General features: G+C 44.8%; 1 protein-coding gene across 6 annotated transcripts in view; it reads left to right on the forward strand.

Moving 5' to 3' along the window:
• The window catches only part of LOC135903954 (histone acetyltransferase KAT6B-like), a 144105-nt gene that overhangs the window by 53695 nt on the left and 63000 nt on the right, over positions 1–27410 (forward strand). For all 6 annotated transcript variants that reach the window (XM_065434459.2, XM_065434464.2, XM_065434460.1 and 3 more), the window contains 9 exons: positions 13138–13229; positions 18680–18798; positions 18893–18965; positions 19471–19701; positions 23710–23803; positions 23900–24046; positions 24131–24224; positions 24315–24462; positions 25737–26026. In XM_065434459.2, coding sequence (XP_065290531.1) covers positions 13138–13229; positions 18680–18798; positions 18893–18965; positions 19471–19701; positions 23710–23803; positions 23900–24046; positions 24131–24224; positions 24315–24462; positions 25737–26026 — 1288 coding nt within the window. The remainder of the gene's footprint in view (positions 1–13137; positions 13230–18679; positions 18799–18892; positions 18966–19470; positions 19702–23709; positions 23804–23899; positions 24047–24130; positions 24225–24314; positions 24463–25736; positions 26027–27410) is intronic.

A 27410-nucleotide genomic window follows, 5' to 3' on the forward strand; every position in this document is an offset into this window, starting at 1 on the left:
CCGATCATACCTGCAGTTCAGGACGTCAAACTTGCATGCTCCGTGCACATTATTCTGACATAACATACCGCCTGCACCGTGTCTGCACCTTTGCATTCGTATTGGGTGTATCACTGGGCCTGCACCTCAGGAATCAAGCTGCACAATTTCTGAACTTCTCGTGAACCGCTGTGAACTGGTTCACAGTGGTGCAAGCGAATCGGAACAGACCCCGTGTTTCGGCAGCTTAACCCTTTCGCTGTCACGAACGTACTGGTGCGTCTTCGCGCTTCCCGCCCACAGTGTCACTGACGTACCGGTACGTTCTCTATCATGCGTTCAAAATTTCGCGCCTGAGCACAAAGCTGGCGCTCCTGGACTGGCCCCGCCATCTGTTGACTCTTTCTACGAGTTCGTATTTTCGTCTCGACCTGTGTTAATACATGTATTGAAGAGTACTGTGCGACTGCCACTTGCCCTTCTCTCTTTGCTGAGTGGCGCGGTGGCTCCGTGTTCGCTGTATCATGCATCGCGCGCATGTGGTTATGGGTTCAAGGGTTGTTCTGGCATCTCCGCTGGTTTGAAGGTTTTTATTTTTCTTCTGTTGGTGTGTCTGCTACGGCGCGGCGCGTCAAGTACAGGGGCATGCAGCGCTGTTGCCTCTCCGAAAAGAGACCGACACATGACTCAATTGCTGCTTTCACTCCCTCGCCGCACCCTCGCTTCCGACTTGCAGCAGTAAATGTAAAGCTCTTCGAACTTTGTTTTAGCCTTTTTCCATCTCCCTCTGTCTTCTTGATCACACAACGTCCCATTTTTCTAATTTTTCTTTTTTCTCCGTTCGACTTGAAAGCGCATCCTCTCTGCTACGCGCAGTTACTTTCGGATGGCTGAGCGCGCAGACCTTCGTCTGTTCATTGGAGCGGTGGCTCAATTCCGATTCAGAATAACGAGCCGAGCTCGGATTCAGACTCGGACAGTCTGATGTGAGGAAGGAGTTCCGCATTGCCAGATTCAGATGTTGAACGGATGTTATAGTCAGGCTGATGATGATGATTACTAACAACAGCTGCAGAACACTGAAATGTGCATATTGCATTGACTATGTTGTTTGTATATCAATCATAATTAGGGGTGTGCGAATATTCGAAATTTTGAATACGAATCGAATATTTTCCTTATTCGAAGCGTATTCGATTCGAGAAATGCATATTCGCAAATTCCCGAATATTCGAGGACGGCCGAATAATGGTCGAAACGGCGAATATTCGGACAGACTGTGAATAATTTAGCAATTAACGAATTATATGCTTGCTCCACATTCTCCTAAAAACACGTTTATTCACTGAGAGCTCCACATGATCCGCTCATTATCTGTATGCTCTGCATCAAGATGGCAAGTTGGGCCAGTCTGTTGGGATTCATAGTAAGGTTCGTTACAGCGCAACACAAAACAAGGACAAAAGAAGGTGCCAAACGACGACACAGCGTTACAGCACTGTGATCTTAAGTGCTGTAACGAACCTTACTATGAATGTGTACGCTCTGTTCCGGTCTATCTGCATCAGGCCCGTGAGACATGATTAGTTTCAATTTTTTTTTACCAAGCTTTATTCCAGGGCTCTTTCATAACAATATATGATGTACTTTCGGGCTTTGTAAGTATGCGCAATAAGATATGCACCTAGAAAATGTTACCTGGACAAATGTTGTCCCAGTGCATAGAGAGCCCTTACTTTCTGAACATGTTGAGCAGTCAATTTTCCTTCGCGATAATCTGTAACAAGCGTTTACCTGACAGAGCATTACCTGACATTACCTGAGTGGATTACCTATAATGAGTGCCTCTTTAACCTGAAGCAGCCTCGTAAAATGCAATATTATTTTTAAAAGGGTAATAAAGCTATTGTTACCTAGTTTTGCAATTTTTTAATACTGCACATATATTCGATATTCGATTCGATATTCGAAGACAGTTTTTCGCCTTATTCGTATTCTATTCGTATTCGAAAATTTCAATATTCGCACACCCCTAATCATAATCAAAAATAAATTGCTATGTTCATTCCCTGTCATGCTCATTCCCTGGAACCAAGCCGACACTGGGGGGCGTCACGGCCAGAAAGGTCTGACAGCGAAAGTGTTAATTCGCGTTCATGCCAGACTCGACACAAAGGTTAATTATCTCGCTGCTGCTACCTCACTTCCTCGCTCCAGCATTTTGACAGCGAGTAAGATGTATTCCGCGGTCATCGAGTGAGTTGTGTTCATGTTTGCTTGTGCGCTCATGACACCAAGCTGTCATCTGCTCATTGCGGCACATGCAAAAGCATCTGCCATTGCCCCTTCCAAAGGCAGACTTTTTTCTCATTGATGTTGAAGTCCTGCCTGGCTTACTATGCCTCTGCGGATAGCACAACTTTTCGTTTGAAAGCGGCACTGTAGTGGCATCGCATGTTTGGTGAAATTACAATAACGCCACGCCACACGCCGATACCACAGAATAAAGAACTAGCTCAGATACTACACAGGTCAAAGTGACATCGCTCGTGTAGTTCAGTTGGATACTGGCCCTACTACCGTATTTACTTGCATAATGATCGCACTTTTTTGTCAGAAAAATTGACGCAAAATCAGGGGTGCGATCATCATGCGGGTTAAATTTCCCACGAAAAGAAAAAAAATTTTTTTTCCGTCCCGCGTTTGCTGTGCAACACCAAAACAAAAATGGCGGCCAGCGGAGCAAGCCGAACGCGATTTTTTTTTTTTTCTCGTGAGTACATTTAGTGCATTGAAACAGTTTCTTCCGTATCAGTAATGAATGATATCGTTAATATCGGCAAGTTTGCGGCAATAACGTAGCCATGTCCACTTTGAGGGGAAAGAAACAGATGGGCACGCTTAGCTGCCAGTGACATAAAAACACATGGCCGGCATGCTGCGGAAACTGCGCCATTTGTTTTCACTACTATTCTAATACGGCACGTTTCTGCTAAGGGTGGGTGAATATCTTAGCTGTGTTACAAGCGTCGGCGTATGAATAGGGTACACTTTTAACGTATCAGTGTAAACATGGCTACTATCATTGCCACTCTCATTTGTTGCATGCCCACGAGTGCAGGTGAGAAGAATCGAAAGGCGCATTTTTTGTTGTTGTTGACCACAACCATTATAAAGCCTACACATAATAAAGGTAAGTTTGGCTGCAGCTTTTTTTTTTCGTCATGGAAGTGCGGAAAGTGATGAAAGTAATGAAATGAGGAATCTACTTAAGAATGTTTCGTGCGTGCAGACCACTTGGTTTGTTTTGAAGAGTCGTTTGCGTAGCATTCGACAGATGGTAAGCGCGATCATTATTAGCTAGACTTGGCACACGACATATCGCTGCGGCAACTTCGGGGTGCGATCATTACACGGGAAATACAAAAAAAATCGAATTTTGACGACAAAATTCAGGGGTGCAATCATTACGCGAGTGCAATCGTTATGCAAGCAAATACAGTAATAGCGGCTGCGATACTGACTTTTCTAGATGGCGCTAGCTATGCACCATGTTTATCATTTTCAGTCACAGACTGGCGTGGTTCTTAAAATCCTCAACGCTAAGCTAACCATAGAGTTTTGTATATGATTATTTGAAAAAGAAAACTATCTGCCTATATTCGAATAACTACGGTATTTTTACAAGTTTATTCAATGGATAAACCTACTATCCTTACTTCGTATAGCTGCCCGCTAAGTTGCTATAGTAATCGACGCTTTGCCTTTTGAGCGAAACTGCGACTTTTTCGTTTTAAGGATTTCGCATTTCATTACCTTTCAGCATCGACAATGCAGCATGGGGGCATTGTAGTAAGCAGGTTATTTCACCATAAAAGATACAATAGTTGACTATGCATTAGCTTCTCGTTGTTTTAACTGACATTTTGTTAGAACTGGTATCATTATAAGTCACTTCGACTGTACTATGAAAGTGCCATTTTCACAAATGTAATTTGGATTTTTTATTTCGTAATTTCTGATTTTTCTGATTCAAAACCTGTGCCAAATTTAATGCAATGTTGTTTGGTTGAGGGAGCTATACCCACTTAGGTTGCTCTGTTCGCTGGTGATAAATAAGGAACTTGGGAGTACAGTGAAACCTCGTTGAACCTTAGTTGGCCGGAGCTTGGAAAAAGTACGTACTAAAGGGTAGCACTGCTTAACCGTAATAGCATGAGATCGCCCACTTACCTGACAAAAACTGACCTCGGAACGACTGCAATGAAAGGGAAGAAAACATGCAATATTTATTCACTTTGCGCGACCAAAGTGTTATTTTCGTTTGATGCAATGGCAGCCTAGCACCGATGACAGCGGCCTCAGACTTACTGAAGCTGCGAGCCAGTTTTTCAAAGCCAGCTCCCTCTTCTTGGCAAACACTCGCATGGCAGATTTTTCGTTGGCGTTGCATATTCTCCGTTCACAGGCGCGGTAGCGTTGCAGAAGTTGCGGGGCACCTTTTCATTGTGGGGTGCTGTTCTCGTTGCGACGATTGCATTCATGAGGCAGGCGTAATGTGCAGCTTCTGCCACTGTCGGGCCTGAATCGCTTGTGCTGTCGCTTAGTGTCATTCTCATCACTGTCGCTAGGCGACACTTCGGCAACAACAGAGGCAACGATGGTGAAAAGTCGAACCTCGTAACTGACAACTCTCTGCAGTCGCAGCAACGCTGCCAAGCAACTTCTTCACATTCCAAACTCCACACACTGTAGTCAAGAGTAGACCCATGTCACATGCCAGCGCCAACTTCTTTGTGTCACATTCGGTAACACGAACATTGTCTAATTTTTCTTCTATGCTGAGCACTTGGCGTCTATTTTATCCGAGCTTCTGCATGACGCTAGTCCTCGCTTCCACGGCGCCACAATGCTCTCTGGCACGGCGCTGAAATGATGTTGATGTGGCTTCATGCACAAACGCACACAACCTTCGCATTTCGCGAAGGTTGTGTTTTTTCATCCACTTTCATTTCCATTAATTTATGGTTTCTTTATTTCATTTATTAAGCACAAGTAATTTCCCCTGTGTTGTCCTTGGTGTCAGTGTTTGTTGGCTTCTTATGATATGACTAATAAAAATCGGACCCCTCGGTTAACGCCTTTCTTCTCGTTTATTACATAATGAGGGTCTTGAATTCGGCAACGTTGATGCCTTCAGGTAGCATGTGTAGGTATTGACAAGTTGCCTTCACCCAAAAAGATCATGTGCTCATGACACCTGCGGCAGAAAGGATGTTCCACATGCGCCGTCGAGGCTTGTGAGTAGTGAGTGGCGCTAGGTAACAGTTCCAGAGTTAGTTGTAGTTGTAAAGCATAAATACCCAAGAAAGTGGATGAGAGAACGGCGTCGCAGTAGCTCAATTGGTAGAGCATCGCACGTGAAATGCGAAGGTTATGGCATCGTTGCCCACCTGCGGCAAGTTTTTTCATCCATTTTAATTTCCATTAATTTATAGTTTCTTTATTTCATTTATTAAGCACAAGTAATTTCCCATATGTTGTCCTTGGTGTCAATGTTTTTTGGCTTCTTATACTGTGAATAATATGCGCTTGGTCTGGTCCAGTCGGAGAGCTGCTATCGAGCGAACCTTTGGCGCCTTCATCTTTCTGCAGTCGTATCAGCTATGCGCTCTAAGATATGTAACCTCGTGCTCACGGGGGATGCTAAACGGTCACACTTTGTCATTTATATGCTTGCACTTTGGAATAGTTAAGGATTTTCGCCTCAAGCCAAACATTTGTGCTGTCTATGGCAAGGAATGTTAAAAACAAACAAAAAAATGGAAAAATTCACCGACGATTGTGATACTCCCTAATGCGAAACTTGAGCGCAGCTGTATATGTGTTTTCATTTTGTGACACATTGGCTGGCACAGACAATCTGTCTCATGCGGCACGTTCAAAACAGAGAAAAGTGTGGGGCGACTGCCTCGCTAATTAGGAGATCACGACAGGCAGCGAATGGGTGATGCTTGGGCACGATTCACAGCAGCTACCGCAGACAGACCTCTGCTCATGCAGTGCTTTGTTTCCATATACAGCCAGAGCCCCTTGTAATGATACCGGTTTTAACAATATATCGGTAATACAGTCTAACCCATTTACAACAATATTCAAGTGCCACAAAAATTATATTGTTATAACCGATAATTGTTATAACCAGGTTGCACGAGAAAATCTAAATAGGGGGATGGCAGAGCTGATGTGAGAAAGCTATAATGGTGGGGAGGCCAGTGCACCTCCCCACCACTTTCCTCCATCCTGCTGCTGATTGTGTTCACTTGTTTAACTGCTTCCTGGGCAATCCGATCGCGTGCAACAAGGCGTGGCTGTCGACGTTAAAGAATGGCACTGTGATGGACAAGAACGGCACCGAGAGTGGCGCTGCTGCGCCGGCATTGAGAGCGCCGCATGCGAAGCAGAATTCTATTAGCGGGTGGTACCTCTCTCCCACCTCTCGTTCGCACCGCCTTGATTGCCTCCTGCACTGCGCGTGTTTGGGCACGTTTCGTGCCGCGCGCGGTGTGTGCCTATGTGTGTGCGCGTGGACATTTCATTCGAAGGGCGATGTACAGTCTGTTTCACATTTAGGGGAATACTCGGAGCCCATTGCATCGCGATGCGGCGAGCGCTCGAGTCAGGCGGCGGCGGCAGCTCTCGCAGGTGCTCGAGGGGCGGGATCTTGAACGGCGTCGTCTGCTACGGCGGCGCGTGCTGGCCGCATTGTCAGGAAACATTCTACTGTCAGTTGCAGGGCGCTGATCTCATCGTTACTGCGTGGAATGAGCCGGTATTCTTTTCCAAGCGTTGTGCAACGCCCATTGAGGGGGCTCGAAGGCAAGTTCATCGCTGAAAGGTACAGGGCAGTCATAGACGACGTACTGATTCCACACATTCTTGACGGCCCGTTTCTGGAAGGCGACTATATATTCTAACGCGATAGGTCGCCGATCCACACTGCTCGTGTTGTGCAAGAACTGCTGGAAGAGCGCGCAGTCACTCTCTTGTAGTGACCGCCTCAATCCCCGGGCGCCAACGTCATTTAAAATATCTGGGGCTCGTTGAACGTATCGCTGGCGCACCATCCCCTCTATCAGTCGCCCGAGAATAGGCTTCCATCCACCATCGTCAGCGACTGAGACGTGCTGCGAATGAACACATTCCTTATCAAGTCATTCTACACTTCACTGCCTTCCAGGATGAGCGCTGTCATCGCTGCCGCTGGGGACATGATGAGATACCAACTGATGTTCCGAGCGTAATGTGTCCAGTTCCCCACTGCCGGGCAGGCTCTGTTTGGTGCAGTGAATGATTGTCGAGAAAAATCGCTTCCAGCTCATTGTCTTAACCTAAAAGATTCCTTTACTCGTATCCGTTTGTTTCATCGTGTTCGATCCCCATAGTTATCATTGTTGAGTGCTTTGTTTTGCTTTCGAGTCAAACAAAGACTGAGCACGTTGCGCGCACATCTTGGTACGTCTTGTCGCTGCTTATTACAGTAGCACACACAGTGAAGAAATATATGCGCACACGCTAAGTACCCCGGCCTCTGGAAAGAAGAAAAGAAGCATGCTGTCAAAAGAAGTTTGTGGAACTCCATTATCGCCAATGAAGGCTCAGAGTTTGGCGACGCACAACGTTTAGTAAAGAATATCAGCTCAGTTCCCGCAGTACCGATGAAATCGCTGCACTGCCCCTGACAGTAGCACGCTTCCTGACAATGCGGCCAGTGCGCGCCGCCGTAACAGACGACGCAGATCACGACTCCATTGCTTCGCCCGGTTATAGTTTTCCCCTAAGTGTGAGACAGACTGTACTATCGGCGTCAAATGAAAGTTGAACAGCGGAGCGCGTGGCCCAAGCATAAGTGAAGATATAGTGCGCGCCGTCCAGTCATCACCATTGACAAGCGCGCACATCCGATTTGGCCGCACTGCGCAATCCCCCTCTAGTGAGATAATTTCGCTTCTGTCCTGGTTCTTACACTTGAAAAAAATAAAAAATAAGCTAAAATATTGCAGTTTACGGCGAGTCTTGTCGCACAGATCGCCGAAGCCACAAGTGCTGTCAGCGCGAATAGCGGTGCGCGTGGTGCAGTTTGCACCGTCATCGCCCGCACCGCGCGGGCGAATCTACCTTGCGATTACGGTGCAGTTTGCACCGTCATCGCCCGCACCGCGCGGGCGAATCTACCTTGCGATGACGGTGCAAACTGCACCACGCGCACTGCTATTCGCGCTGACAGCACTTGTGGCTTCGGCGATCTGTGCGACAAGACTCGCCGTAAACTGCAATATTTTAGCTTCGTTTTTATTTTTTATGTCCCCCCTTTTAAATGTAAGAACCAGGACAGAAGCGACATTATCTCACTAGAGGGAGATCGCGCAGTGCGGCCAAATCGGATGTGCGCGCTTGTCAATGGTGATGACTGGACGGCGCGCACTATATCTTCACATATGCTTGGGCCACGCGCTCCGCTGTTCAACTTTCATTTGACGCCGATAGTACACACTTCTAGTTGCCTTTAAGAAAATCGGTACGCTTGACGATTATTCTTATGGCTGCAATACAGCGACAGGGCAGTGACGCTGAGCAGGTAATTGGAAACGACATCGTATGTGCCACCGGAAAAATCGTCAGCACATACGATGCGGCACATACATACGGCACATACGAGCTTAAGTAATTTTTTCAGTGTCTCACAATATGTTTGAAACAAATTCGTGTTGTCTCTGATGACAACAACGGACTTCCATCGACACTGTGCGGAAATAAACAAAAAATATTGCTGCATAGCACAAGCACGACATGCGCGCACAACTTTACCTAGTACGTACCCTACAATATGGAATAGAGGCAGCAATGTAGACAGCTTGGCCATTTTTAACAGTGCTCAAGAGACGGAAGTTGAACGTATTAGTAATCATTCCTGCTTCAGCAATGCTGGCGCGACCAAAACGCGGGCGTGTATCGTCCAGTAACTCGAACGATCGGTGCAGTGGTGAAGCGGGAATTAACTCCGGTCATGTTCAATGCATCGTGCACATATTCGATTTCTCGGCTCGCGTGGACTTCGGCCACTGCTAGCGCATACAACAGGAGTGGTTTCCATTCTTGGGCAGCGCTTACACAAACGAAACACGAGAAAGAAGACAGGACAAGCGCTCGTCGAAGAACTTACAGTTTTTATATGAATAAAAGGATTATGTACCGAGCAATTGTTAAATTCATGTGGGTTACATATAAAAACCGTCATACTCAGGAGTGATCAATGAATGAGCTCGCTTCGTTTGCCAGTTGTTTACTTCGCTCGGCGCACCGCAGTAATCCATGTCTGTCGTCTGCTTTTTTCGTACCATTTTGTGGTGAATCGGCAGAATTTCACTGGTGGCATCAACCCTTTCGTGTTTACATTGCTGTCGTGACAGTTAACAACACAATAATAATTTTTGGTCATCCGAAGAGGCGCCGTCACTAACAAGAAACGTTTCACGCGCAGCGCGAACTGAGCGCAGGCGCGACCTCTAAGGGAAGCGGCGGCGGAAACCTACACCCGTTAGAGATGAAATCGTTCCGCCAGGGGAGAAACGAGCGCTGGCGTCTAGGATGAAACTTGGCACGCGGTCGTCCATAACAACTGCAAACAAGGGTCACGGGTGGCCCTAAAAGGGGCCTTCTAAAAATGCGAGAAGGTTGCTGCGGCAGCCTGTCAGCTTGAGAAATCCAGAAGAAACGTTGAGTTGAGATCGACACAAGCATCTCGCCATGTACTTCTCACTGGCTTGCACAAGAAAACCCTATGTCTGTCAGCCTTGCATGCTTTACCTGGAGCTTGTTGACATCCTTCTCCAAGGCTTCCAGGTGCTCCACTTAGTGCAGTGGAAGGTTTCTCGTGAAAATGAATTACTGAATCATCTGCCGGGCCTCCTGTGAAGACGAGGCAACCTGCCCTACCGTGTCATCGTTGGCATCCTCGCCGTCGCTATCTGACGCAAGCATATTCACAACGATCGCCTCATCGGTTAGAAGCACTTAGTTTCCGAATCTATAGCCGTGCACTTTCTTTTCACCAGCAACACCGTGCATTGCTGATGAACAGCGGGTGCATCAGCCATCTTCCGTTTTGGTGGCGCGTCAAACCAACTATTCGCTAATTGAGGCTGAGAAACCATATGGCCAGGAACGATTTTGATGCAACCAACAAAGACGGAACGCGAGTGATTAAGCTGTTTGCAGAACTGCGCTGAATGAAGAGCCAGTGAGCAACATGCAAGCAATCTGCGAGTAGCGCAGTTGACGCGGTCCATTCGTGTTTCGGAGGGTGGGACAGCTTAGTGTTATGAGCGCAGCCCATTCGTGTTCATAGGGGTGAAAGGGCGACGGGAGAGAGGTGCACACAGATGGCTAAAAAATGAGTGCGCGGCGGCTGTTGAAGCAGCGGCCAATCGTGCAGCAGCTCGAATTTCTTGTTTTTTTCTTTTCAAGGATTTTGCATTTAACCACCTTTCGACTCGGACACCCAGCAGCCAGACTTCATCGTTATAACCGATAATGCGGCATCGGTCCATTGTGGTAAGCGGGTTATTTCACCATGGAAAAGATACAAACGTTGACAGTCCAGCAGCTTCTCATTGTTATAACTGATATATTGTTAAAACTGGTGTCGTTATAAGTGTGCTCAACTGTAACAAGAAAAGCTGCTGCACCGTGAACTTTTGTTTGTTTTCTATGGGGCAATAACCCACTTACTACAATTTCCCCATGCTGCATTATCGGTTATAACGATGAAGTCTGGCTGCTAGGTGTCCGTGCCAAAAGGTAATGGAATGCAAAATCCTTGAAAACAAAAAAGAAAAATTTAAATGCGAGGCGCTGCACGGTCGCCCGCTACCCCAACTGCCGCCACGCGCTTCTCTCTATGAGAGATGCACGCCAGCGTCATGCGCATCTCTCCCGTCGCCCTTCCACCCCTCCGAACACGAATGGGCTGCGCCCATAGCGCTGCACCGTGCCACCGTCCAACACAAAATTGCACCGTGCTAACTCCACTGACAACACTGCCGGCGCTGCTCCCAGATTAGGGCATCCTACCCAGATTACTCGCTGGGCCAGGCCCTTACAGTTGGTTCATTAATCTATGGCCCTTATTATGTGCAATTCTCCGAATGTATTAAGTCGCTAATGCTGGTCTTTGTTCGTTGGGACTCGTCGCTGAAACGCAAGATGGCTGATCCGCCCGTTGATCATCGGCAATGCACGGCGTTGCCGGTGAAAAGAAAGTGCACTGTTCCAGTGCTTATAACCGATGTGGCAATTGTCACAAACGTGCTTGCATATGATAGCAACAGTGACGGCCACGATGGTAGCAGTGACGCGGAATGGCAGGCTGCCTCAACATTGTCCCCACGGAAGGTCCTGTAGATAATTCAGTGCCTCATCGGCTTGTTCTCACAAGGGACCTTCCGCTTCGCTATGTGGAGCACCAGGATGCCCTGGAGAATGATGTCGGCAAGCTTCGCATAAAGCAAGCAAGGCTGACGGACATGCAGTTTTCTCGTGGAAGCCAGTGCAAAGTATGTGGCGAGATGCTTGTGGTGATCACGTCCCAGCCTATTTTTTGGATTTCGCAACCTGAGATGCTGTTGCGGCAACCTCCCCGCATTCTATAAAAGGTGCCTTTTGGGGCCACCAAAGTGATGCCTCGACGGAGCTCCTGTGTCGCTTGCCGCCCGTGACCCGTCATTGCAGTTCTTACAGTGCCATTCTTGGAACACCGACAGCCGTGGCTTGTTAACACATGATCGGAGCGCGCGGGAAGCAGAGTTCAAGCTAAACAACCTGATGGAGGAAGGTGGCGGGGAGAACTGGCCTCCCTGCCATAATAGTTTTCTCGGAACAGTTACGCCATCCCCCATTTTTATTTTTTATTTTCATGCAACCCGGTTATAACAAATATAGGTAATAACGATGGAATTTTCGTGGCACTTGAATATTGCCAACTCTATGGTATTGGTATACAGACAATGGCACGCTACTCTGGCGCCATCTCGTAGCGATTGTTGCCACAGAGCGGCACTAAGGTTTTGTTCTCGCGCTTTCACCATACCCTCCTCCTCTGCTTTCCACCTCATGGTCCTGCTGCACCCTCCTTCTCTGCTTTCCTCCTCACGTTCTCTTCGCTGTCATCTTTCATCCTCGCTGTGCTCTGCATTTGCTCGGTTACGCCGAGGTCACAGGAATGGCCGCCTAAGACATGCGCTCTAAATGTAACAGTACTCTTTAGAGGCGACATGGAACTTCTTCTTTGTTGGTGTTTTTCTTGGTGTCAGCATCTCTTTTGCACGCTACACTCTATGTATGGTGTTGTGTGGTGGCGGAACCTATGGAAAATAGCGACAGCGTGGGCCGAAAGCGAACAGCAAAGTATTTTGAGGCTTTGACTATTCACTAAAACGACATTTCAGAATATGAACAATTTGCCGCGGTCCCCTGAAGTTTGTTATTTTTAGATTTCACTGTACTGTGGTGTCCTTGACAGTGGTCCCTTTTCATTCTTGGTATGCATCACCGCAATATATAGCATATGCTTCACCACATAACACCGCACTGTAGTGGCCGAAAAATCGGTTGTATACTGTATCTCGTCCTACCTAACCAAGATGTTAGACCTTGCACTGTAATCATATGTAACCATATATGTATATTCTTCATGGATCCAGAGTTTCAAAGCATGCCTCTGAACTCCATCAGTGCTAACAGCTGGAACTTGATCATCTTGATTTGTACAAGTTAGATGTATCGGAAAGGCTGCATACAGAATTTTCCTTCTATTAGCATTTATGCATTTCATATGTATTTGAATAGGAAAAGCAGAGTTAGCCTCAATATAATGCTCCCTTATAAGCCCAATCTCCTATCATTTGATTTAGTTGTATACTTGCAATGCAAAACCTGTGGCAGAATCTGTGGTAGTAAGTTTAACGTTGCTGGGAAGTGCAGTTTTGCAATAAAGAATATGCAGTGTTCAAACTAATGCAGCTGGCTATAATAAAACTACAAAAGTGCTACAGTTTATTGCACATAACTGACATGGTATCAATCTTTTTCATATTTCAGGGAGCACTCGTGATACACCATCAGATTTGCCTCCATCTGTCTCTGATAAAGATGTGAAGACATTCAAGAAAGCACAAGAGATAGCATTAAAGGTAAGGAAACATATGTTTTTGTTTAATAAGGTTAAAGGTTAATTTGACCTTGCCATGGTGGTCCTGCCAAAGTCATGTGCTATTTCATGTCATCAAGTGCTATCAGACTTTACAAGCGTTTGGCTGTATAAAAAAAGTCCCTGAACAGGGAAGCTGTAAAGTATTACTGCTATATTTACTCAAATCTAAATTGACCCCGAAATTTGTAAGTCCAGAAAAAAAAAGGAACTTTCCTTATATGTAAGCCGATTGAAAAAAAGACATTTGATTGAGGAAAGAACGTGCATTTTACAGGCTGTCTAGTGACTTTGAAAATCTGGAAAGGTCATGAAATTGTCAGGTAAATTCTTGTTTTACCTGGGGGAGTCATAGAAAATGGGCAAGAAAATGAGTTTCAAATTCCCACAGGTCGGCTGCCCCACGAAACCTTTGCTTAACCAAAAAAATTGACTTGTCCCATGGGGTAGTAATTAGACAAGTAATTATAAAAAATGGAATAATAAGTCAGCTGAAGGATTCAGACAATTGATCCTAATACAATGCATTTGAAGAATATTCATAACCGGTTATACTAGACATACAAACAGCTGATGTGGCCAATTGTACAAAGTAATTAAATGAAAACCGAAATTGCTGAGGAGAGCAACTGCCGTGACTTTAGCAGACGCACATGATTGACCAGACTGATTACGCCCCACTGTTTGGCCAGCATGAAGCAAGCGTTCTTATAACTTCTTCCCTACCAAAAACAATGAAGGCAAGGAAATAACAAACTGTTCTTAAAAATTTATTTAGCACTATTTCAGGGGCTCACAGAAAACGATTGGTGACATAAGAAGCATTTTGAAGCCAGAAGCTGTGTCCACAAGTTGTAAAAACGCCTCTTGAGCTGGTCACACCCATTTTATTTTAATGGCCACCTCTCCTAACATATGGGGCCCTCTTTGAAAGCAGGGTAAATCATGATGCTGCCTGATAAATCGCACGATTTGAATGCTTTGGAACTATTTGCTGAGGTGTACTTGGATTTCGAAAAAGTTTCTAGTTCTGCATACTGGTAGCAAACAGTGTGATTTGCGAGAATGCTTGCTGCCTTGTTCTCTTTTTTTAACAGCTGTCTGAGCCGAAATGTAGCGCCTTTCTTTGGAAGCTCAGTAGAGAGGAAAAGGCGCATGATTTGATTACCCACTAGTTTTCGCTCAGGAGTATTTGGCTTTAGAAAAACTGTCCACAAATGTGGACACTGGTAGTGAAGAGGATAAAGCCAACATTTTAATTTATAAGCTGAACAATGAGGCAGGAATATTGTTGCCTTTACAAGCACTTTACAAGGCCTCATAAAATTTCTGCGTCTACCATCTCCAGAGTTATATAGCTGTCATGCTGTGACATCTTAATCCTGGCTGAAGTAATCATGTCGGCATGATTCCTGCATTCTGAGACTGCACCCTGTCACCTACAGCATAGGCAGTCCCTTCATTCTTCTTTTTTCTTTTTCTTGTGTCAGTTCGGGCAAATCACAAGTCAAAGGTGGATGGGTGTTGCTTCAGGACATTTAACCCCATGAATCAATCAAATTACCATTAATCGTAAGGTGGTGGCATGTGGCCATCTCTTCAACAGTGCTCTCACTATGAGCCTTATTATTATGCGGTGAACCCTGGTCCGTTCAGGTTTCCACAACATAGAGCTGAATAACAGTGCTGGAAGACATCTGCGCAGCTAAGAAAAGCCTATACAGTAAAAGCTCGTTAATTCGGATCTCGCGGGACTGGGTAAATGTCCCAATGCTGAATTAACGAATGAACAGGAAAAACAACATTAAAATCAAGTTGGAGAAGCACCTTTTCATTTACTGAAGTATTTTGCAATAGTCGTCTGGTTTATCGCACAGGTTCTGGCTGACATCACAATTTTTCTTAACTTTTCCAAGTGGCCAACAGCCCATAAACTGTCGGAAGTGCTCAGGCAAACATCCTCCAATATCAAAAGCGCCTCCGTGACTTCTCGTGAGATGCGATGAGGTCGCGGCTGCACCTCCTCACATGACTCGTCTGAATCATGGTTTTCCCAGGCGCCCATGACATCATTAATAATTTCTTCATCGGTCAGGAGACCAGTCGTGGCAACACAATCGTCAATTGTGATTTGTGATGTTGTCCTGAAGGGTCACATCTGTGGAAAGGGCAGCATCGAAAATTGGGCAGTCATCCTTAGTGGACTCGGCTGACACCTCGTCGGCTACTACCACATGCTCGGGCCTCACAGAACTGCTGTGCCGAAAACAGTTGGCGATGACTTGCAGAGCTGTATTTTTCCACACATGGCCGATGATGTGCACTGCACCGAGTAAGTCCACTCCATACAGCTTTCCAACTTTTGAGCATAAGATCATTCGCTGTAGCAGGTACTTTCGGTACTTTGACTTCACGTAGTGAATGATACCCTGGTCCATCGGCTGAAGGGCACATGTAGTGTTGGGCGGCGAAAAAACTACCTCGACGCTCTTCAGTTCGACTGTACAGTTAGGTGCACTGCAGTTGTCAACAACCATAATTATTTTGCGGTCCTTAGACGTGAAGGGCCGGCCTAACTGCTGCAGCCACCCTCGAAAAATGTTCGAGGTCATCCAAGCCTTCCTGTTCACCCTGTACTCGACAGGAAGGCTTTTGATGTTTTTCAAACAACGTGGCTTATGCGCCTTCCCGATGACAAGTGGCAAGTGCTCCATGCCAGTCATATTGGCGACAAGAAGCACAGTTATCCTTTACTTGCACTTCTTGCCACCAATGCACGGGTCTTCTTTGAAAGACCCTGCTTGTCGGGCAGAGCTCTGAAAAATACAGTAGTTTCGTCTGCACTGAACACGTCACTTGGCTCATATGCGGCGATGTGCTCAAGCAGCTTCACATTTTTCCACTGGGTGGTCATGCTTTTGTCAACGCTGGCCTTTTTGCCGCGCATACTTCTGAAGACGAGTTCATGTCTCTCCCGAAACCTTGCGAACCACCCTTCTGAAGCTCTGAACGATTCAATGTTCATCATTGCAGCGCACTTCTCGCCTTGTGCCATGATGAAAAGTCTGCTCAAAGGCAGATGCACGATGTGACAGTCATTAACCCACTGGAGCAAAGCTTCTTCGAGCTGGGGATGAGGTGTGGTTTGCAGCCGTTTCTTGATGCATGAAACTTCTCGCTTTCGAAAGCTGGAAGAAGCTGTTGTTCATTTTTCACGTACGTTCCCAACAAGCTCCGCTTCACGTGGTACTTAGTCGTAACGTGTTGTCGCAATTCGCCGTTCTTCAAAGCCTGCCAACTTTCCACCTTAGTCTCCAAGTTCCTGGCTTCGTACTTCTGCTGCTTTGCCGGCGTTGCAATCACTGTAGTGCATGTATCAGTCTAGTGGTCACTAGAGTGATGGATAAGAATAGATTCAATGGAAAACAAGTTACTGAGTATGGGTCGGCACGGATGATGGAATTTCGTCCAATGCTGCCATGATCCAGTTCGCCAGCTGGCTCAGCAAAGCTTGCTTGATGCAACTGGTTGGAGTAAGCTGATACTTCGGTAAAATTGATGCTCTACAAAACCCTAGTTGGCTCAAAACTAGAATACGCATCTGCCATTTGGGATAACAATCAAGCATCACTAACCGTAAACCTTGAAGCAATTCAAAATCGAGCAGCTCACTTTATTTTATCTAACTGTTCCCGCCATTCCAGTGTTACAGTATGAAAAAAAAAACTGAATCTGCCAGATCTTCCATTGCGCCGCATATCTGCTCGTCTTTGCCTATTCCACAAGGTTTATCACTCTGACCATGTGCTCAAGAATCAGCTTATCATTCCATCTTTTTATGTTTCATCCTGTTCTGACCACAGATATAAAGTTGCCGTCCCATTCTGCCAAACGAACAAGTATCATGATTCTTTTTTGCCCTGCACAAGTGTCAACTGGAACCACCTTCCTGCTTCCATCATTCAGATCACGGATATATTTTCATTCAAAATAGCAGTCTACCACGCTATCGCTTAATATTGTCTGAATTACATTGGTTTGTTATGTACCACTACTTTCTGTAGTGCCTTAGGGCTTTGAAAGTATGTATAATAAATAATAAATAAATACTTATCCAATGTCTGCCAGTCGGTACAATGTTACTGAACCCTGTCCTTGAACGGCTTCTCCATAAGACCTCAATCGATTGCTGTTGGGTCGTCATGCCACCGGGTATGATCTGTAAAAAATTGTGCAAAGGAACTTTTATGGTTCAAGTAAGCTGTATTGCACAAGCCCGAAATCACAAAATTTAGTTTAATATGTATAAAGTCCTTGATTTGCAAACTATTGGGGCAGCGAAGTACATATTAACGTTTCGCAATGTGACAAAATTTTCAGTGTCAAATTGTCGAATAACAAAACTATTCTATTCGTGTTGGAAATTTTCAAATATTCACACTCTCATGCTTAATACTTCTTGTCTCCAGTCTTTCTCTATCTTAAGATAGATTACTATGCCATGTTCGGTGAGCAAAGTGCACGCTTAGGATGATGTGTGAGGGCATTGCTCCTGGATAATTAAAAGGTACACCATAAAGCCCAAGCGGCCGTAAACCACACTTGAGGTGCATTCTTCCAGTCGTAAGGTAGCTATTTGTAAAGGCTTGTTAATTGAAATTATATAAGACTGAGGAAAATGTACAAATTATCTGAATCTCAAATTATTAAATGGACCAAGAAAATAAACAAATGTTTACTGCATCAGTATGGCTTAATTTAGTGAATGGTTGTTGCTCTAATTTTTGCTGCGCAGAATCTGCACATAAAGTGTAATTTTGTCAGTGATAAGCCTTAAGTGTTAGGGGCCTCGGGCCGTTTATCATAGTGTGGCAGTGGCAGGACACACATTTTAATCCAAATAGGCGTGCTTCACTGCCATACTTGTTTCTATATTATTTTGCTACCATTGAGCAAACTCGCAACTTATCCTCCATCAGATCGTAGTTGGTGAGCTTAATGTTGCACACAGCCTGCAATAAAAACACCTTCTATTCTTAATAGTACCGTAGCACTTATTCAACTTTGCCTGGCAGAAAACTAAAATGAAACCATTGCTTGCTACAGGTGCCATAGCGACTCTTGTAAAAGAATCTACATTTGCTACAATAGCAACTAGGGTCCTGTCAATATAACGCCAATGCTATGTCGTTGCATTAGGCATGAAAACAAAAAAAGAACAACATATTCATATGTGCTGCTTTTTACGTCGTATGTTAGCATTGCCTTGCAGCTTCTCCGAAATAATCACTGCGTGGCCCAATACTTCAGAATTAACAAGCTTTCACATTTTCACATTTTCAAATTCACATTTTAGTGCTGTACACTTTTCATACTGACCTTTATTTCTTTGTGCCTAAAACGTGGTGTTGTGTTGTCTGCTGTGTTTCACAGACAATGGGCCAGGATATAGTCGTACCTGACCACCAGACAAGGTGCCCTGCTGCTATTGAGTTCGGCCAGTACGAAATACAGACTTGGTACTCATCGCCCTACCCCCAGGAGTATGCCAGGTAGGGCAAGTGCCCATCGCAAATTTATTACAGTCAATTTTGTTTTCAGTGTTCTCCGCAGTAACTCTTTTTACATTTTCCACATTTTGTTCAGGCTTCCAAAGCTCTTCCTTTGCGAGTTTTGCCTCAAGTACATGAAGAGCCGAAGCATATTGTCAAGGCACCTGGTAAGACTGATGGTCTCCTGCAAGGCCAACATTTCTGTTGGCTTTTTGTTTTTCCCCTGCTAAATTCCATAACTATACCATTAATTGTTAAAAGGGCCAGCAACATGGGACAAATTTGTCGAATTCATTTGGCATTAAAGGGCCAAATTCACAAATGTCATTCAGTAAGAAATATTTGAATATTGTGTAAGAGTGCACTTTTTGATAATCAGGATGTCGCACTGCCTTTACTTCACAATTGTCCCACTTTATCCATACCATACATGCTGGAGGCTAAAGTGGAGCAGTATGTTGCCCACAGTACTAGCACACACACTCTGTGTCACTGTGGTGCACTTGACCACAGAGACATGTACATGTTTGGAGAAAAAATTGGCAGCCCCAGAAAGGCCAAAAATGCCTGTTTTCTTGAATGTTTTTTTAAATGAACTGATGACATGTAACATGGCAAAATTTTACCAAACATGTCTTTGCCTTTTCTTTGCTGCGCATGTTCTGTACCCAGCGAAAGTGCACCTGGTTTCACCCACCTGCCACGGAGATCTACCGGAAGGGTGAGGTATCTGTGTTTGAGGTCGATGGAAATGTGAGCAAGATCTACTGCCAGAACCTCTGCTTGTTAGCCAAGCTTTTCTTGGACCACAAGACCCTTTACTATGATGTGGAGCCCTTTCTATTTTATGTGCTCACCAAGAACGATGCAAAAGGCTGCCACCTAGTGGGATACTTTTCGAAGGTATGCATATGCTTTCCATGTCCTTGTTTTCTGGCTGTACATATGTTAGCAAAATAGTTGCATAGAAAGTATTTTTTTGTTTTTTTCTTTGGCACAGCAAAATGCATATAAATACAGAGAGATAACAGGTACTGCAGACATTTCTTGATGGTTAGTCACTGTTAAAAAATGTCGCACTTTCGCCCAAAAGGCGAAGCACTGATTACGATAGCAAATTAGTAGATTGCTATACGAAGTAAGGATATTAGCTTTATCAGCTGTATGAACTTGTGCACATTCGCTTACAACTAAATTAACAAGCACAGTGTCACGTGCGCACAGGTAAACGTGGTCACCTCTCACTTGATGACCACGCACGCTCGCTGTCAAAAGACTGTAGTGAGGAATCATGACAGCAGCAGCGAGCAAATTGACTTTCATGCTGTCTCTCACTTCAACGTATTTGAAACGTCGAAAGCACAGCGTGTGCGAAGCTACCAGCACTAGGCGCACTTCCACACGTTGCAGATCACTTTCAAGATATGGTGCCTGCGCGGACGCGCTGTAAGCAGCAGCAGCCGCTTTCACTCACATATACCGCATACAGCGCACGGCGACAATGTTATGGTGTTTGGACTTTATATGGCGAGGGCAGAAATGCGCTTGGGGTGTCAACATAATTGCTATCGCAGAATAGAGAAATTGATATTCAGGCATGTGGTACCTTGACGAGCACCTGTGCTCATCAAAGCAGAACTTAGCATGTACCTACTGCTTACCTTTTCCTGGCAATTTACTGACCAATTTACTTGTTCTTGGAGAACAAGTAAATTAGCCCAGTCACTTACATGTATTGTACTGTTGGTTCTTTGCTGTTGCATAATGGTATAAACAGGGTGTCTACCAACCGGGAAAACCGGGAATTCGCAGGAATTTTGAATAGCCTGGAAATACACCGGGAAAACACGGGGAATTCGCTTCTATCAGGGAAAATTAGCTGGAATTTTATTGAACGGGAATGAATGGTTCGAGTAACAGAGGAATCGTAACGAATCGTCTTTTACGGCGTGTCGTCGGCTGGAGGAGTTGCCAGTGTACAGTGAACGACCGATTTTTTGGACGCTCGATAGTTCGGACGGCTTTGTGCCTCCACCACGCACCCCATAGAACCTATGTACAAGAACGTCTGAAATTTCGGGTGCAATAACCCTTCGCTGTCCAATTTTCCAAACTTTTTGCCGACTGCAGGTCTAAAGTGGCATTAATCAAAACTACTACCGCCGCCATTTTGATTACCTCCCCGCGTCAAATGGCGCTCTCGCATGCAGTTCCGCTGGCAGCTGTAGCCACTGCGCGGCAATGCTAAGCCTAGCTGCTTCAACGTTCGCTATTAAGCTTCTTGCTATTCTGTGCCGTGTTTTCCATTGAAAGAATTCGCCGCTGTCTGCAATGGCGCCGACTCCGCCTTCGTGGTTCTTCCGAATGGCTTCGAAGCTTGAAAGCACTGCATGTTGCATAATGCCGGTACCCGAAAGTTGGCTTCGCCTCTAAATAGCAATTTTACGTGGTGAGGTATACAAAAACGTATTGCGGTGAAGCATAACTAGCGTGTGAAGAGTCAACTGTCATGGAAAACAGTATCCATTCTTTCATTATACATGCGTGCACCCGCCATCTCCTGTTACAGTATGAGCACGCAGAACTTCGCCGTTGGAGCTTTTTCGGATGTGCCTGGGGATATTTAGCCCTTAAGGCCAGTAAAAGACGTGCATTCATTTTTCCAGCTACCTGATTTTTCGGACGTTTTCGTGGCCCCTAGGGAGTCCGAAATATGGGATAATGACTGTACAACTGACCAAGAGGATGCTTAAATGGTCCGTTGGGCGAGCGCACGTCAGAAGGGGGACGAGAACAGAAAGGACCTATGCACTGAGGATTGAATGGGACAGGAAGTGCGCTGCCCCTTCTTTGAAGGAGTTTGAGCTCAAAAAACAAAGTGTTGGCTGACGCCAAGGTGCAGGTGGCCCTAATACAAACCAAAATAAACCTTTTAAAGCAGTAAATTGCAATACTGAGCCTTTGTGCACTGGCTGTGAGAGTATGTCAGGACAGTTGAGGTTATCAGCTGTTGAGAGAAAATCTCATTTGTGAAAAAGTTTGAGTCTCACACCAATAAGCTTGCTATCAGTTGATAGAAATAGCTCATCTTCGAAAATATTTGCTTCTGTATGTACCTCCCTTTTGTGACTATTTGGGGCATGTCCGACAATGGGTTTGACCATTTTTTTAAGATATTTTTTTGCTGTGCATTTTACAAACTCCTTCTTTCTGTTTTCGTTTTGAATAAAATAAGCACTACTCCGTACTATTCAAACTGGATTAGGTCATTTTTTTTATTTTTTAACATGCTTAGTAGAGAGTGACACCATCAGGCGACATGGTGTCAGCCTGTCTTGACATAAAACGAAGTTCTGCGTCACTCAGGGAATTTTGCAAATGCACTTGGGGAAAACCTGGAAAACTCGGGCAATTTTAAAATGTCAGCTTGGCAGACACTTTGATAAATTTTCACATCCCATCTCGCTTTACATTTACTTGTCTCATTTGACTTTGTGAGTGTAAAGTACACCGTTCGCAACAGCTCTGTGAATTGCCCGCAATGCGACGATTTTTGTTCCACTACAGTTTTTCATAAGTATTTTACATTGTTCCCTGCCATCTTAGTTCCTTGATTATAATTCACTTGCTGGTGCAGTGTTCTGGTCTTGTAATTTTCAGACAGGTCATTAAATCTATATGAATGCACTTTTTATTGTATGAGCAATTAGTTACTACAGAACTATGCCTTCTTTCTTTGTTGTACTGTGCTTCATGCTAAAGATGCCAAGTTACTTATACCAAGAAATACTCATGATGGCATGACAGTAGGTTAGTAATAGCACTCAACATTTTTTTTTTTTCAAATATTGGTTAATGTACTTTGCTAGTGACAAAAGGTGTACAAATATGTAAGCTGCAGTGCTATCGCATGGACACACACACGTGGAGCAGCATTCACGTTGTCATAGCAACTGTTCTGCTGTGCTCTGCTGGTGTGCGCTGAGGCTGAAGTAATCACAAGTAGCACTCATCAAGTCTAGAAAATAGAAGGCTTTCTACTTAGGGAACGGTTGAATAATTGCTGGCCTGTTATAAAATTGGGCCCAATTGTTTGAGCTCTGTTGCAATTGAAACTTGAGATGCTGCATGGTGTAGTCAACCATAAAGTTTTACGGAGCATAAGATTTGAGAAAATCTGAATATCTCCGCAGCCTCACAACGCAGTCTGGTATTCTCACAAAGTGCCTCGAGCGGCCAGTCGCACAGAAATTTTGCGTGCATTTGCGGCCTTCTTTCATGCTCCGAAAAACACTTAAGTGGCACGTATTGAGCAACAGAAACCTGTAGCAGGAGTTCATGTCGCTCTACAATTTTTCATTGACACTTTTCATCTAATTATAATATCTGAGAAGTTGATTAAATAAGACTAATTATCTAATTAGGCAGAATGAAAAAATAATTTGAGTACTGCCAAGCGACAGCAAACATTACCTTGGTTCTGTACAGCTACGTGGCATTTGCATATTTTTCAACCGTGGGTAAAGTTAGCTGAGACACGCTGTATAATAAAACAATGTGTTACTTTTCAATCTCTTCTGTTCCAAGTTTGCTCCTGCTTGTGTGCTGCATCTAAAGGTAAATTATCTGGTCCATGTGTCAATGAACAACACATATCATACTAAATAAAGATAATTGCTGTTAACAAAGCTGTGTGTGTCTTATAATAGGCATGTGTTAAAGACATGCTTAAAAATAAAAGTGTACTATTCCCCACCCCTCTGGGTGTCCTGACCATGAGATTTTTACGAATTTTAAAGTTTAGAAGTTGGCAAGTTTGGAGCTATAACACACTGATAGGGTGTGCATGTTTTGCTTCTTGTGCCTGCTGCTCTCCCAAGCACTGACCAGCCTTTTCTTTTTCTGTTTAAGGAGAAGCACTGTCAGCAGAGATACAATGTGTCTTGCATCATGACCATGCCACAGTACCAGAGGCAGGGATTTGGACGCTTTCTCATTGACTTTAGTAAGATGTTTATTTTTTTATTATTGTTTTTTTTTTGTACTTCAATACATGCCCCATAAAATGCTTAGCTGAAACATATTCCAACCACTTTTGCAGGCTACCTGCTGTCTCGGAAGGAGGGGTTGACTGGGACACCCGAGAAACCCCTCTCTGACCTCGGCCGCATCAGCTACATGTCCTACTGGAAAAGCATCCTGCTCGAGTTCCTCAATAACTACAAGGACAGCCACATCTCCATTCAATGTGCGTCGCTTGCTATGTTTTCTTTGGTTTCTCTGTTCTTGAGAGAGAGGGTCTAACTGTTTTATTTTTTTCTATCCACTTCAGGTTTGTCCTCGTCAACTGGTCTTAATATTCATGACATTGCAGCTACACTGCAGCATCTTAACATGTTCAAGAAAATTGGTAGTGAGAAAAGCCGGTGAGTGCACTAACTGCTGCAAACTGCCCTAGAAAATGGTTTTGGGGGTGTTTGACCATTATGGTTTGTTTGCTCTCCGTGTTGTTACAGCATAGTCATCAGCATCGACAAACAAATGCTCAGTGAGCATATGGTAAAGGTTCACTCTGGAAAGGACCGGAGAATTATCTTGGACCCTGAGTGTCTTCGCTGGACGCCCCTGGTCACTCAGCCACAGTTCAAGGATGAAGAGCCTGAGGTTTGATTGAGCTCTTATGTCCTTGCTTTTTTCCTTCCCAATGTTTTTTTCTTTTGCTAATTTTAATCTTGTTTGCACATGTCTAAGTACAGTTAACATGATCTAATGCACTTTTTTCCTGTCAGCTCAAGCAGCGCCAAGTTTCTTCTTTTATTATTATTATTATGATTCTCATCCAGCTGAACCAAAGGGGGAAAAAAGTTAAGGATAGGCTGCTTTATGGACGACTGTTTCAGGCAACACACCAGAAAGAAATTTTTTTCTTGCTTGGTTTTCGTATTGAGCACAGAGTGTTTTGCTAAATCTCTTTGGCCAGCACTTAATGACAAGCAACATGTGTCATTTGTTGGTTTAGAGCAGGAACACAGGATGAGGAAGAAGTTTGGCATGCGGCTCTCTCTCTTTTGAAAGCACGGTCCAGTTAGAGAAGACAGACCAATGCAAGACCTCTGGCTGCAGTGGTAGGACACTCATGATGTAAAGCAAATGCAATGTGCACCTATGGTTTACACATGACAAGAGCTGCCTGTACAAGTTCCAAACAAAGTAAAGCCATAGGTTGCTTGGAATGAAGCCCACTTCTAGGTTCTGCCTGGTGTTATGGCAAAAGCTTTGGCAAATTATTTTTCATTTTTGTTGGTTTGCTTATTCTTGGTGTAAGTTGCACATTTAAATGAGAAGTAATCGAACTTCTAATGCATAAAACTGAGGAAGCAAAAGAAATTGATGGTATTCTTGCATACTCACAGCCCAAATTTTATGAAGCAGAAACGTGACAACACAATAGAATGATTTTATTAGAACTCGCAGAGGGTATCAGCACCTCCATGACATCGCTACAGCGCTTTGTTTTAAAAAGCAGCTTTCTTTTAAACATGCACTTGGCTGCTGGACATGTATGGCAGTAACCCATAAAAGAATTGGCTGAAGTTTCATTACCGAGAATGTGTTTATAATTTGTTTGTATAATAAGAAAGTAACAGAAAGAGAATGCACAAGAACAGTTTCTCACTACACTTAAGCACTTCCGGCACGCAGTAAGCGCCGTCTGCTTGTGTAACAACATGCTCCATTTTGACGAGAGCTCCGCTGTCAGTCTTTTCGCGAGCACTATGTTTAGAATTGAAGCCCTGCCGTGACTGTGGTCTTGGGCAGTGGCAGATGCAGTAAGCACTTTTGGGTTATTGTGCATGAGTTCTTATAGTATATGCATTTCCTGGCATGTAATGTTTGTTTACACTTATATAATATAAATTGCTGGGGCTTCCTTTCAGGAGGAAGAGCAGCAGAAACATCAGCCACAAAAACAGCAACAAAAGCAGCAACAAAAGCAGCTACAAAAGCAGCAACAGCAGCAGCAGCAGCAGCAGCAGCGCCAGCAACGTCACCACCCAAGAGATACACCTGTAGTTGAGGAGGTAAAGAAGAAACGACCAAAGTTGATGTCACCTGCTGTTACTGCGGCTGCAGAGCAACGCGCACAAAAACAGCCTGCACCCATAAAGAAACCGAACCGCCGTCGTAAGCGTAGGATACCCTGGCTAAAAAGGAAGCCAGCCAGAAGGTGAGTGCCCTGGTTTCGTTTTTCATGAAGTTTACATTAGCTGCATATTGACTTAAGGGGGACACAGGTTTTATAGACCAAGAAATTGCAAAGAAACAATATATTGAAAACGGTATTTTTGAAATTTCCAACTATTGTTCTACCACTTTGCCAAATTTTTCGCATTCTAAATGAATATTTTAGCCGTAATATAAATTTTTGGCACCAGTGTGGGCTAAATATAAGCCAAAGTTTTCGTGAAAAAGTGCTTTTCCCACGGCACGTGACGGCCCCCGCAGTCGTTCGGTTGTGCCGACCCGTACATCATTTCAAAAAGCAGTCTCTCGTCTTCATTTTCCCGCCACCACCGGCACCGTCGGAATATTGGCGGTGAAGAAATTCCGCCTCAAAAGGAAGACCCAATGCATGCTGTAATTGGTCGACAAAGGCACGTGACCCTCAGCTAGCTATGCATTGGCTAGACTGGCGTTGTCTGCATCATTCCGCGGCTGTTCCACACACGCCGTGTGTGCCAACGAGGTTTCCCACGCTGACAGCGATGCCGACCTCGACTCCGAAGTTCGCTACAAAGTTAAAATATTGAAAAAAAAAAAAGGAAGTGGAAGTCAACATACAATGTCGAGAAACGACACTCCGCCACGCCGCTTCCCGATGGCATCGATAAGGCGAGTTTATAGTCCGACGTTATCGGCGCACGGACGAGCGTCGCTCAACGCAAGGCACGTCGGAGCCCGTTGGCCACGTCTGGTTACGCTGTCTGCACCAATGTGTCGAACCATTGGTCTAACGGTAGACGCTGTTGTTCTCGCCAACGTGGCTTAACATGTGCGCGCTCTCCCGTGAGCTCGAGCAATCAAGCGGCGCCGAAGATCCCGATGGCGTGTTAGGCCGCTCCTGACAACGGCTGCGTTTCATCGACGTTTCGGCACGATGCTACTATTCTGCAGCCGGAATTTTTGCAGTGTATTGACAGTGGAGCTTAAGGAAAACTTAAGCTTTAGCGCCAACTCCTGCTACTGACCGAAAATCGGAACTACTAAATCACATTGACAACACTGCTGCCGGGACAAACGAGATGGTGGCTACGTCTGCTGAGCATGCATCTGCCGAAAACTTGCAGCGGGTGCTCAGAAGGCATCACCGTAGTGACACTAGCCACACAGACTACATTCCTGGAGGCTACTAATGCAGAAGCTCTTGTATAATAATAGGCAAATATTTTGTGATGTTCTGTTATAAAAATAAATTCATTTTGTTTTTTGAAGTTTCCTCAGAATCTCAATTTTGGTGTTTTTTAATCTTGCCGAAGCGCTTTCAATCTTCAGGGCACATAGAATCATAATTTTAAGAGCAGCATGTAGCTACATCTGTGTACTACACAATG

Source organism: Dermacentor albipictus, chromosome 1 (assembly GCF_038994185.2).
Source record: "Dermacentor albipictus isolate Rhodes 1998 colony chromosome 1, USDA_Dalb.pri_finalv2, whole genome shotgun sequence".
Classification (NCBI taxonomy): domain Eukaryota; kingdom Metazoa; phylum Arthropoda; class Arachnida; order Ixodida; family Ixodidae; genus Dermacentor; species Dermacentor albipictus.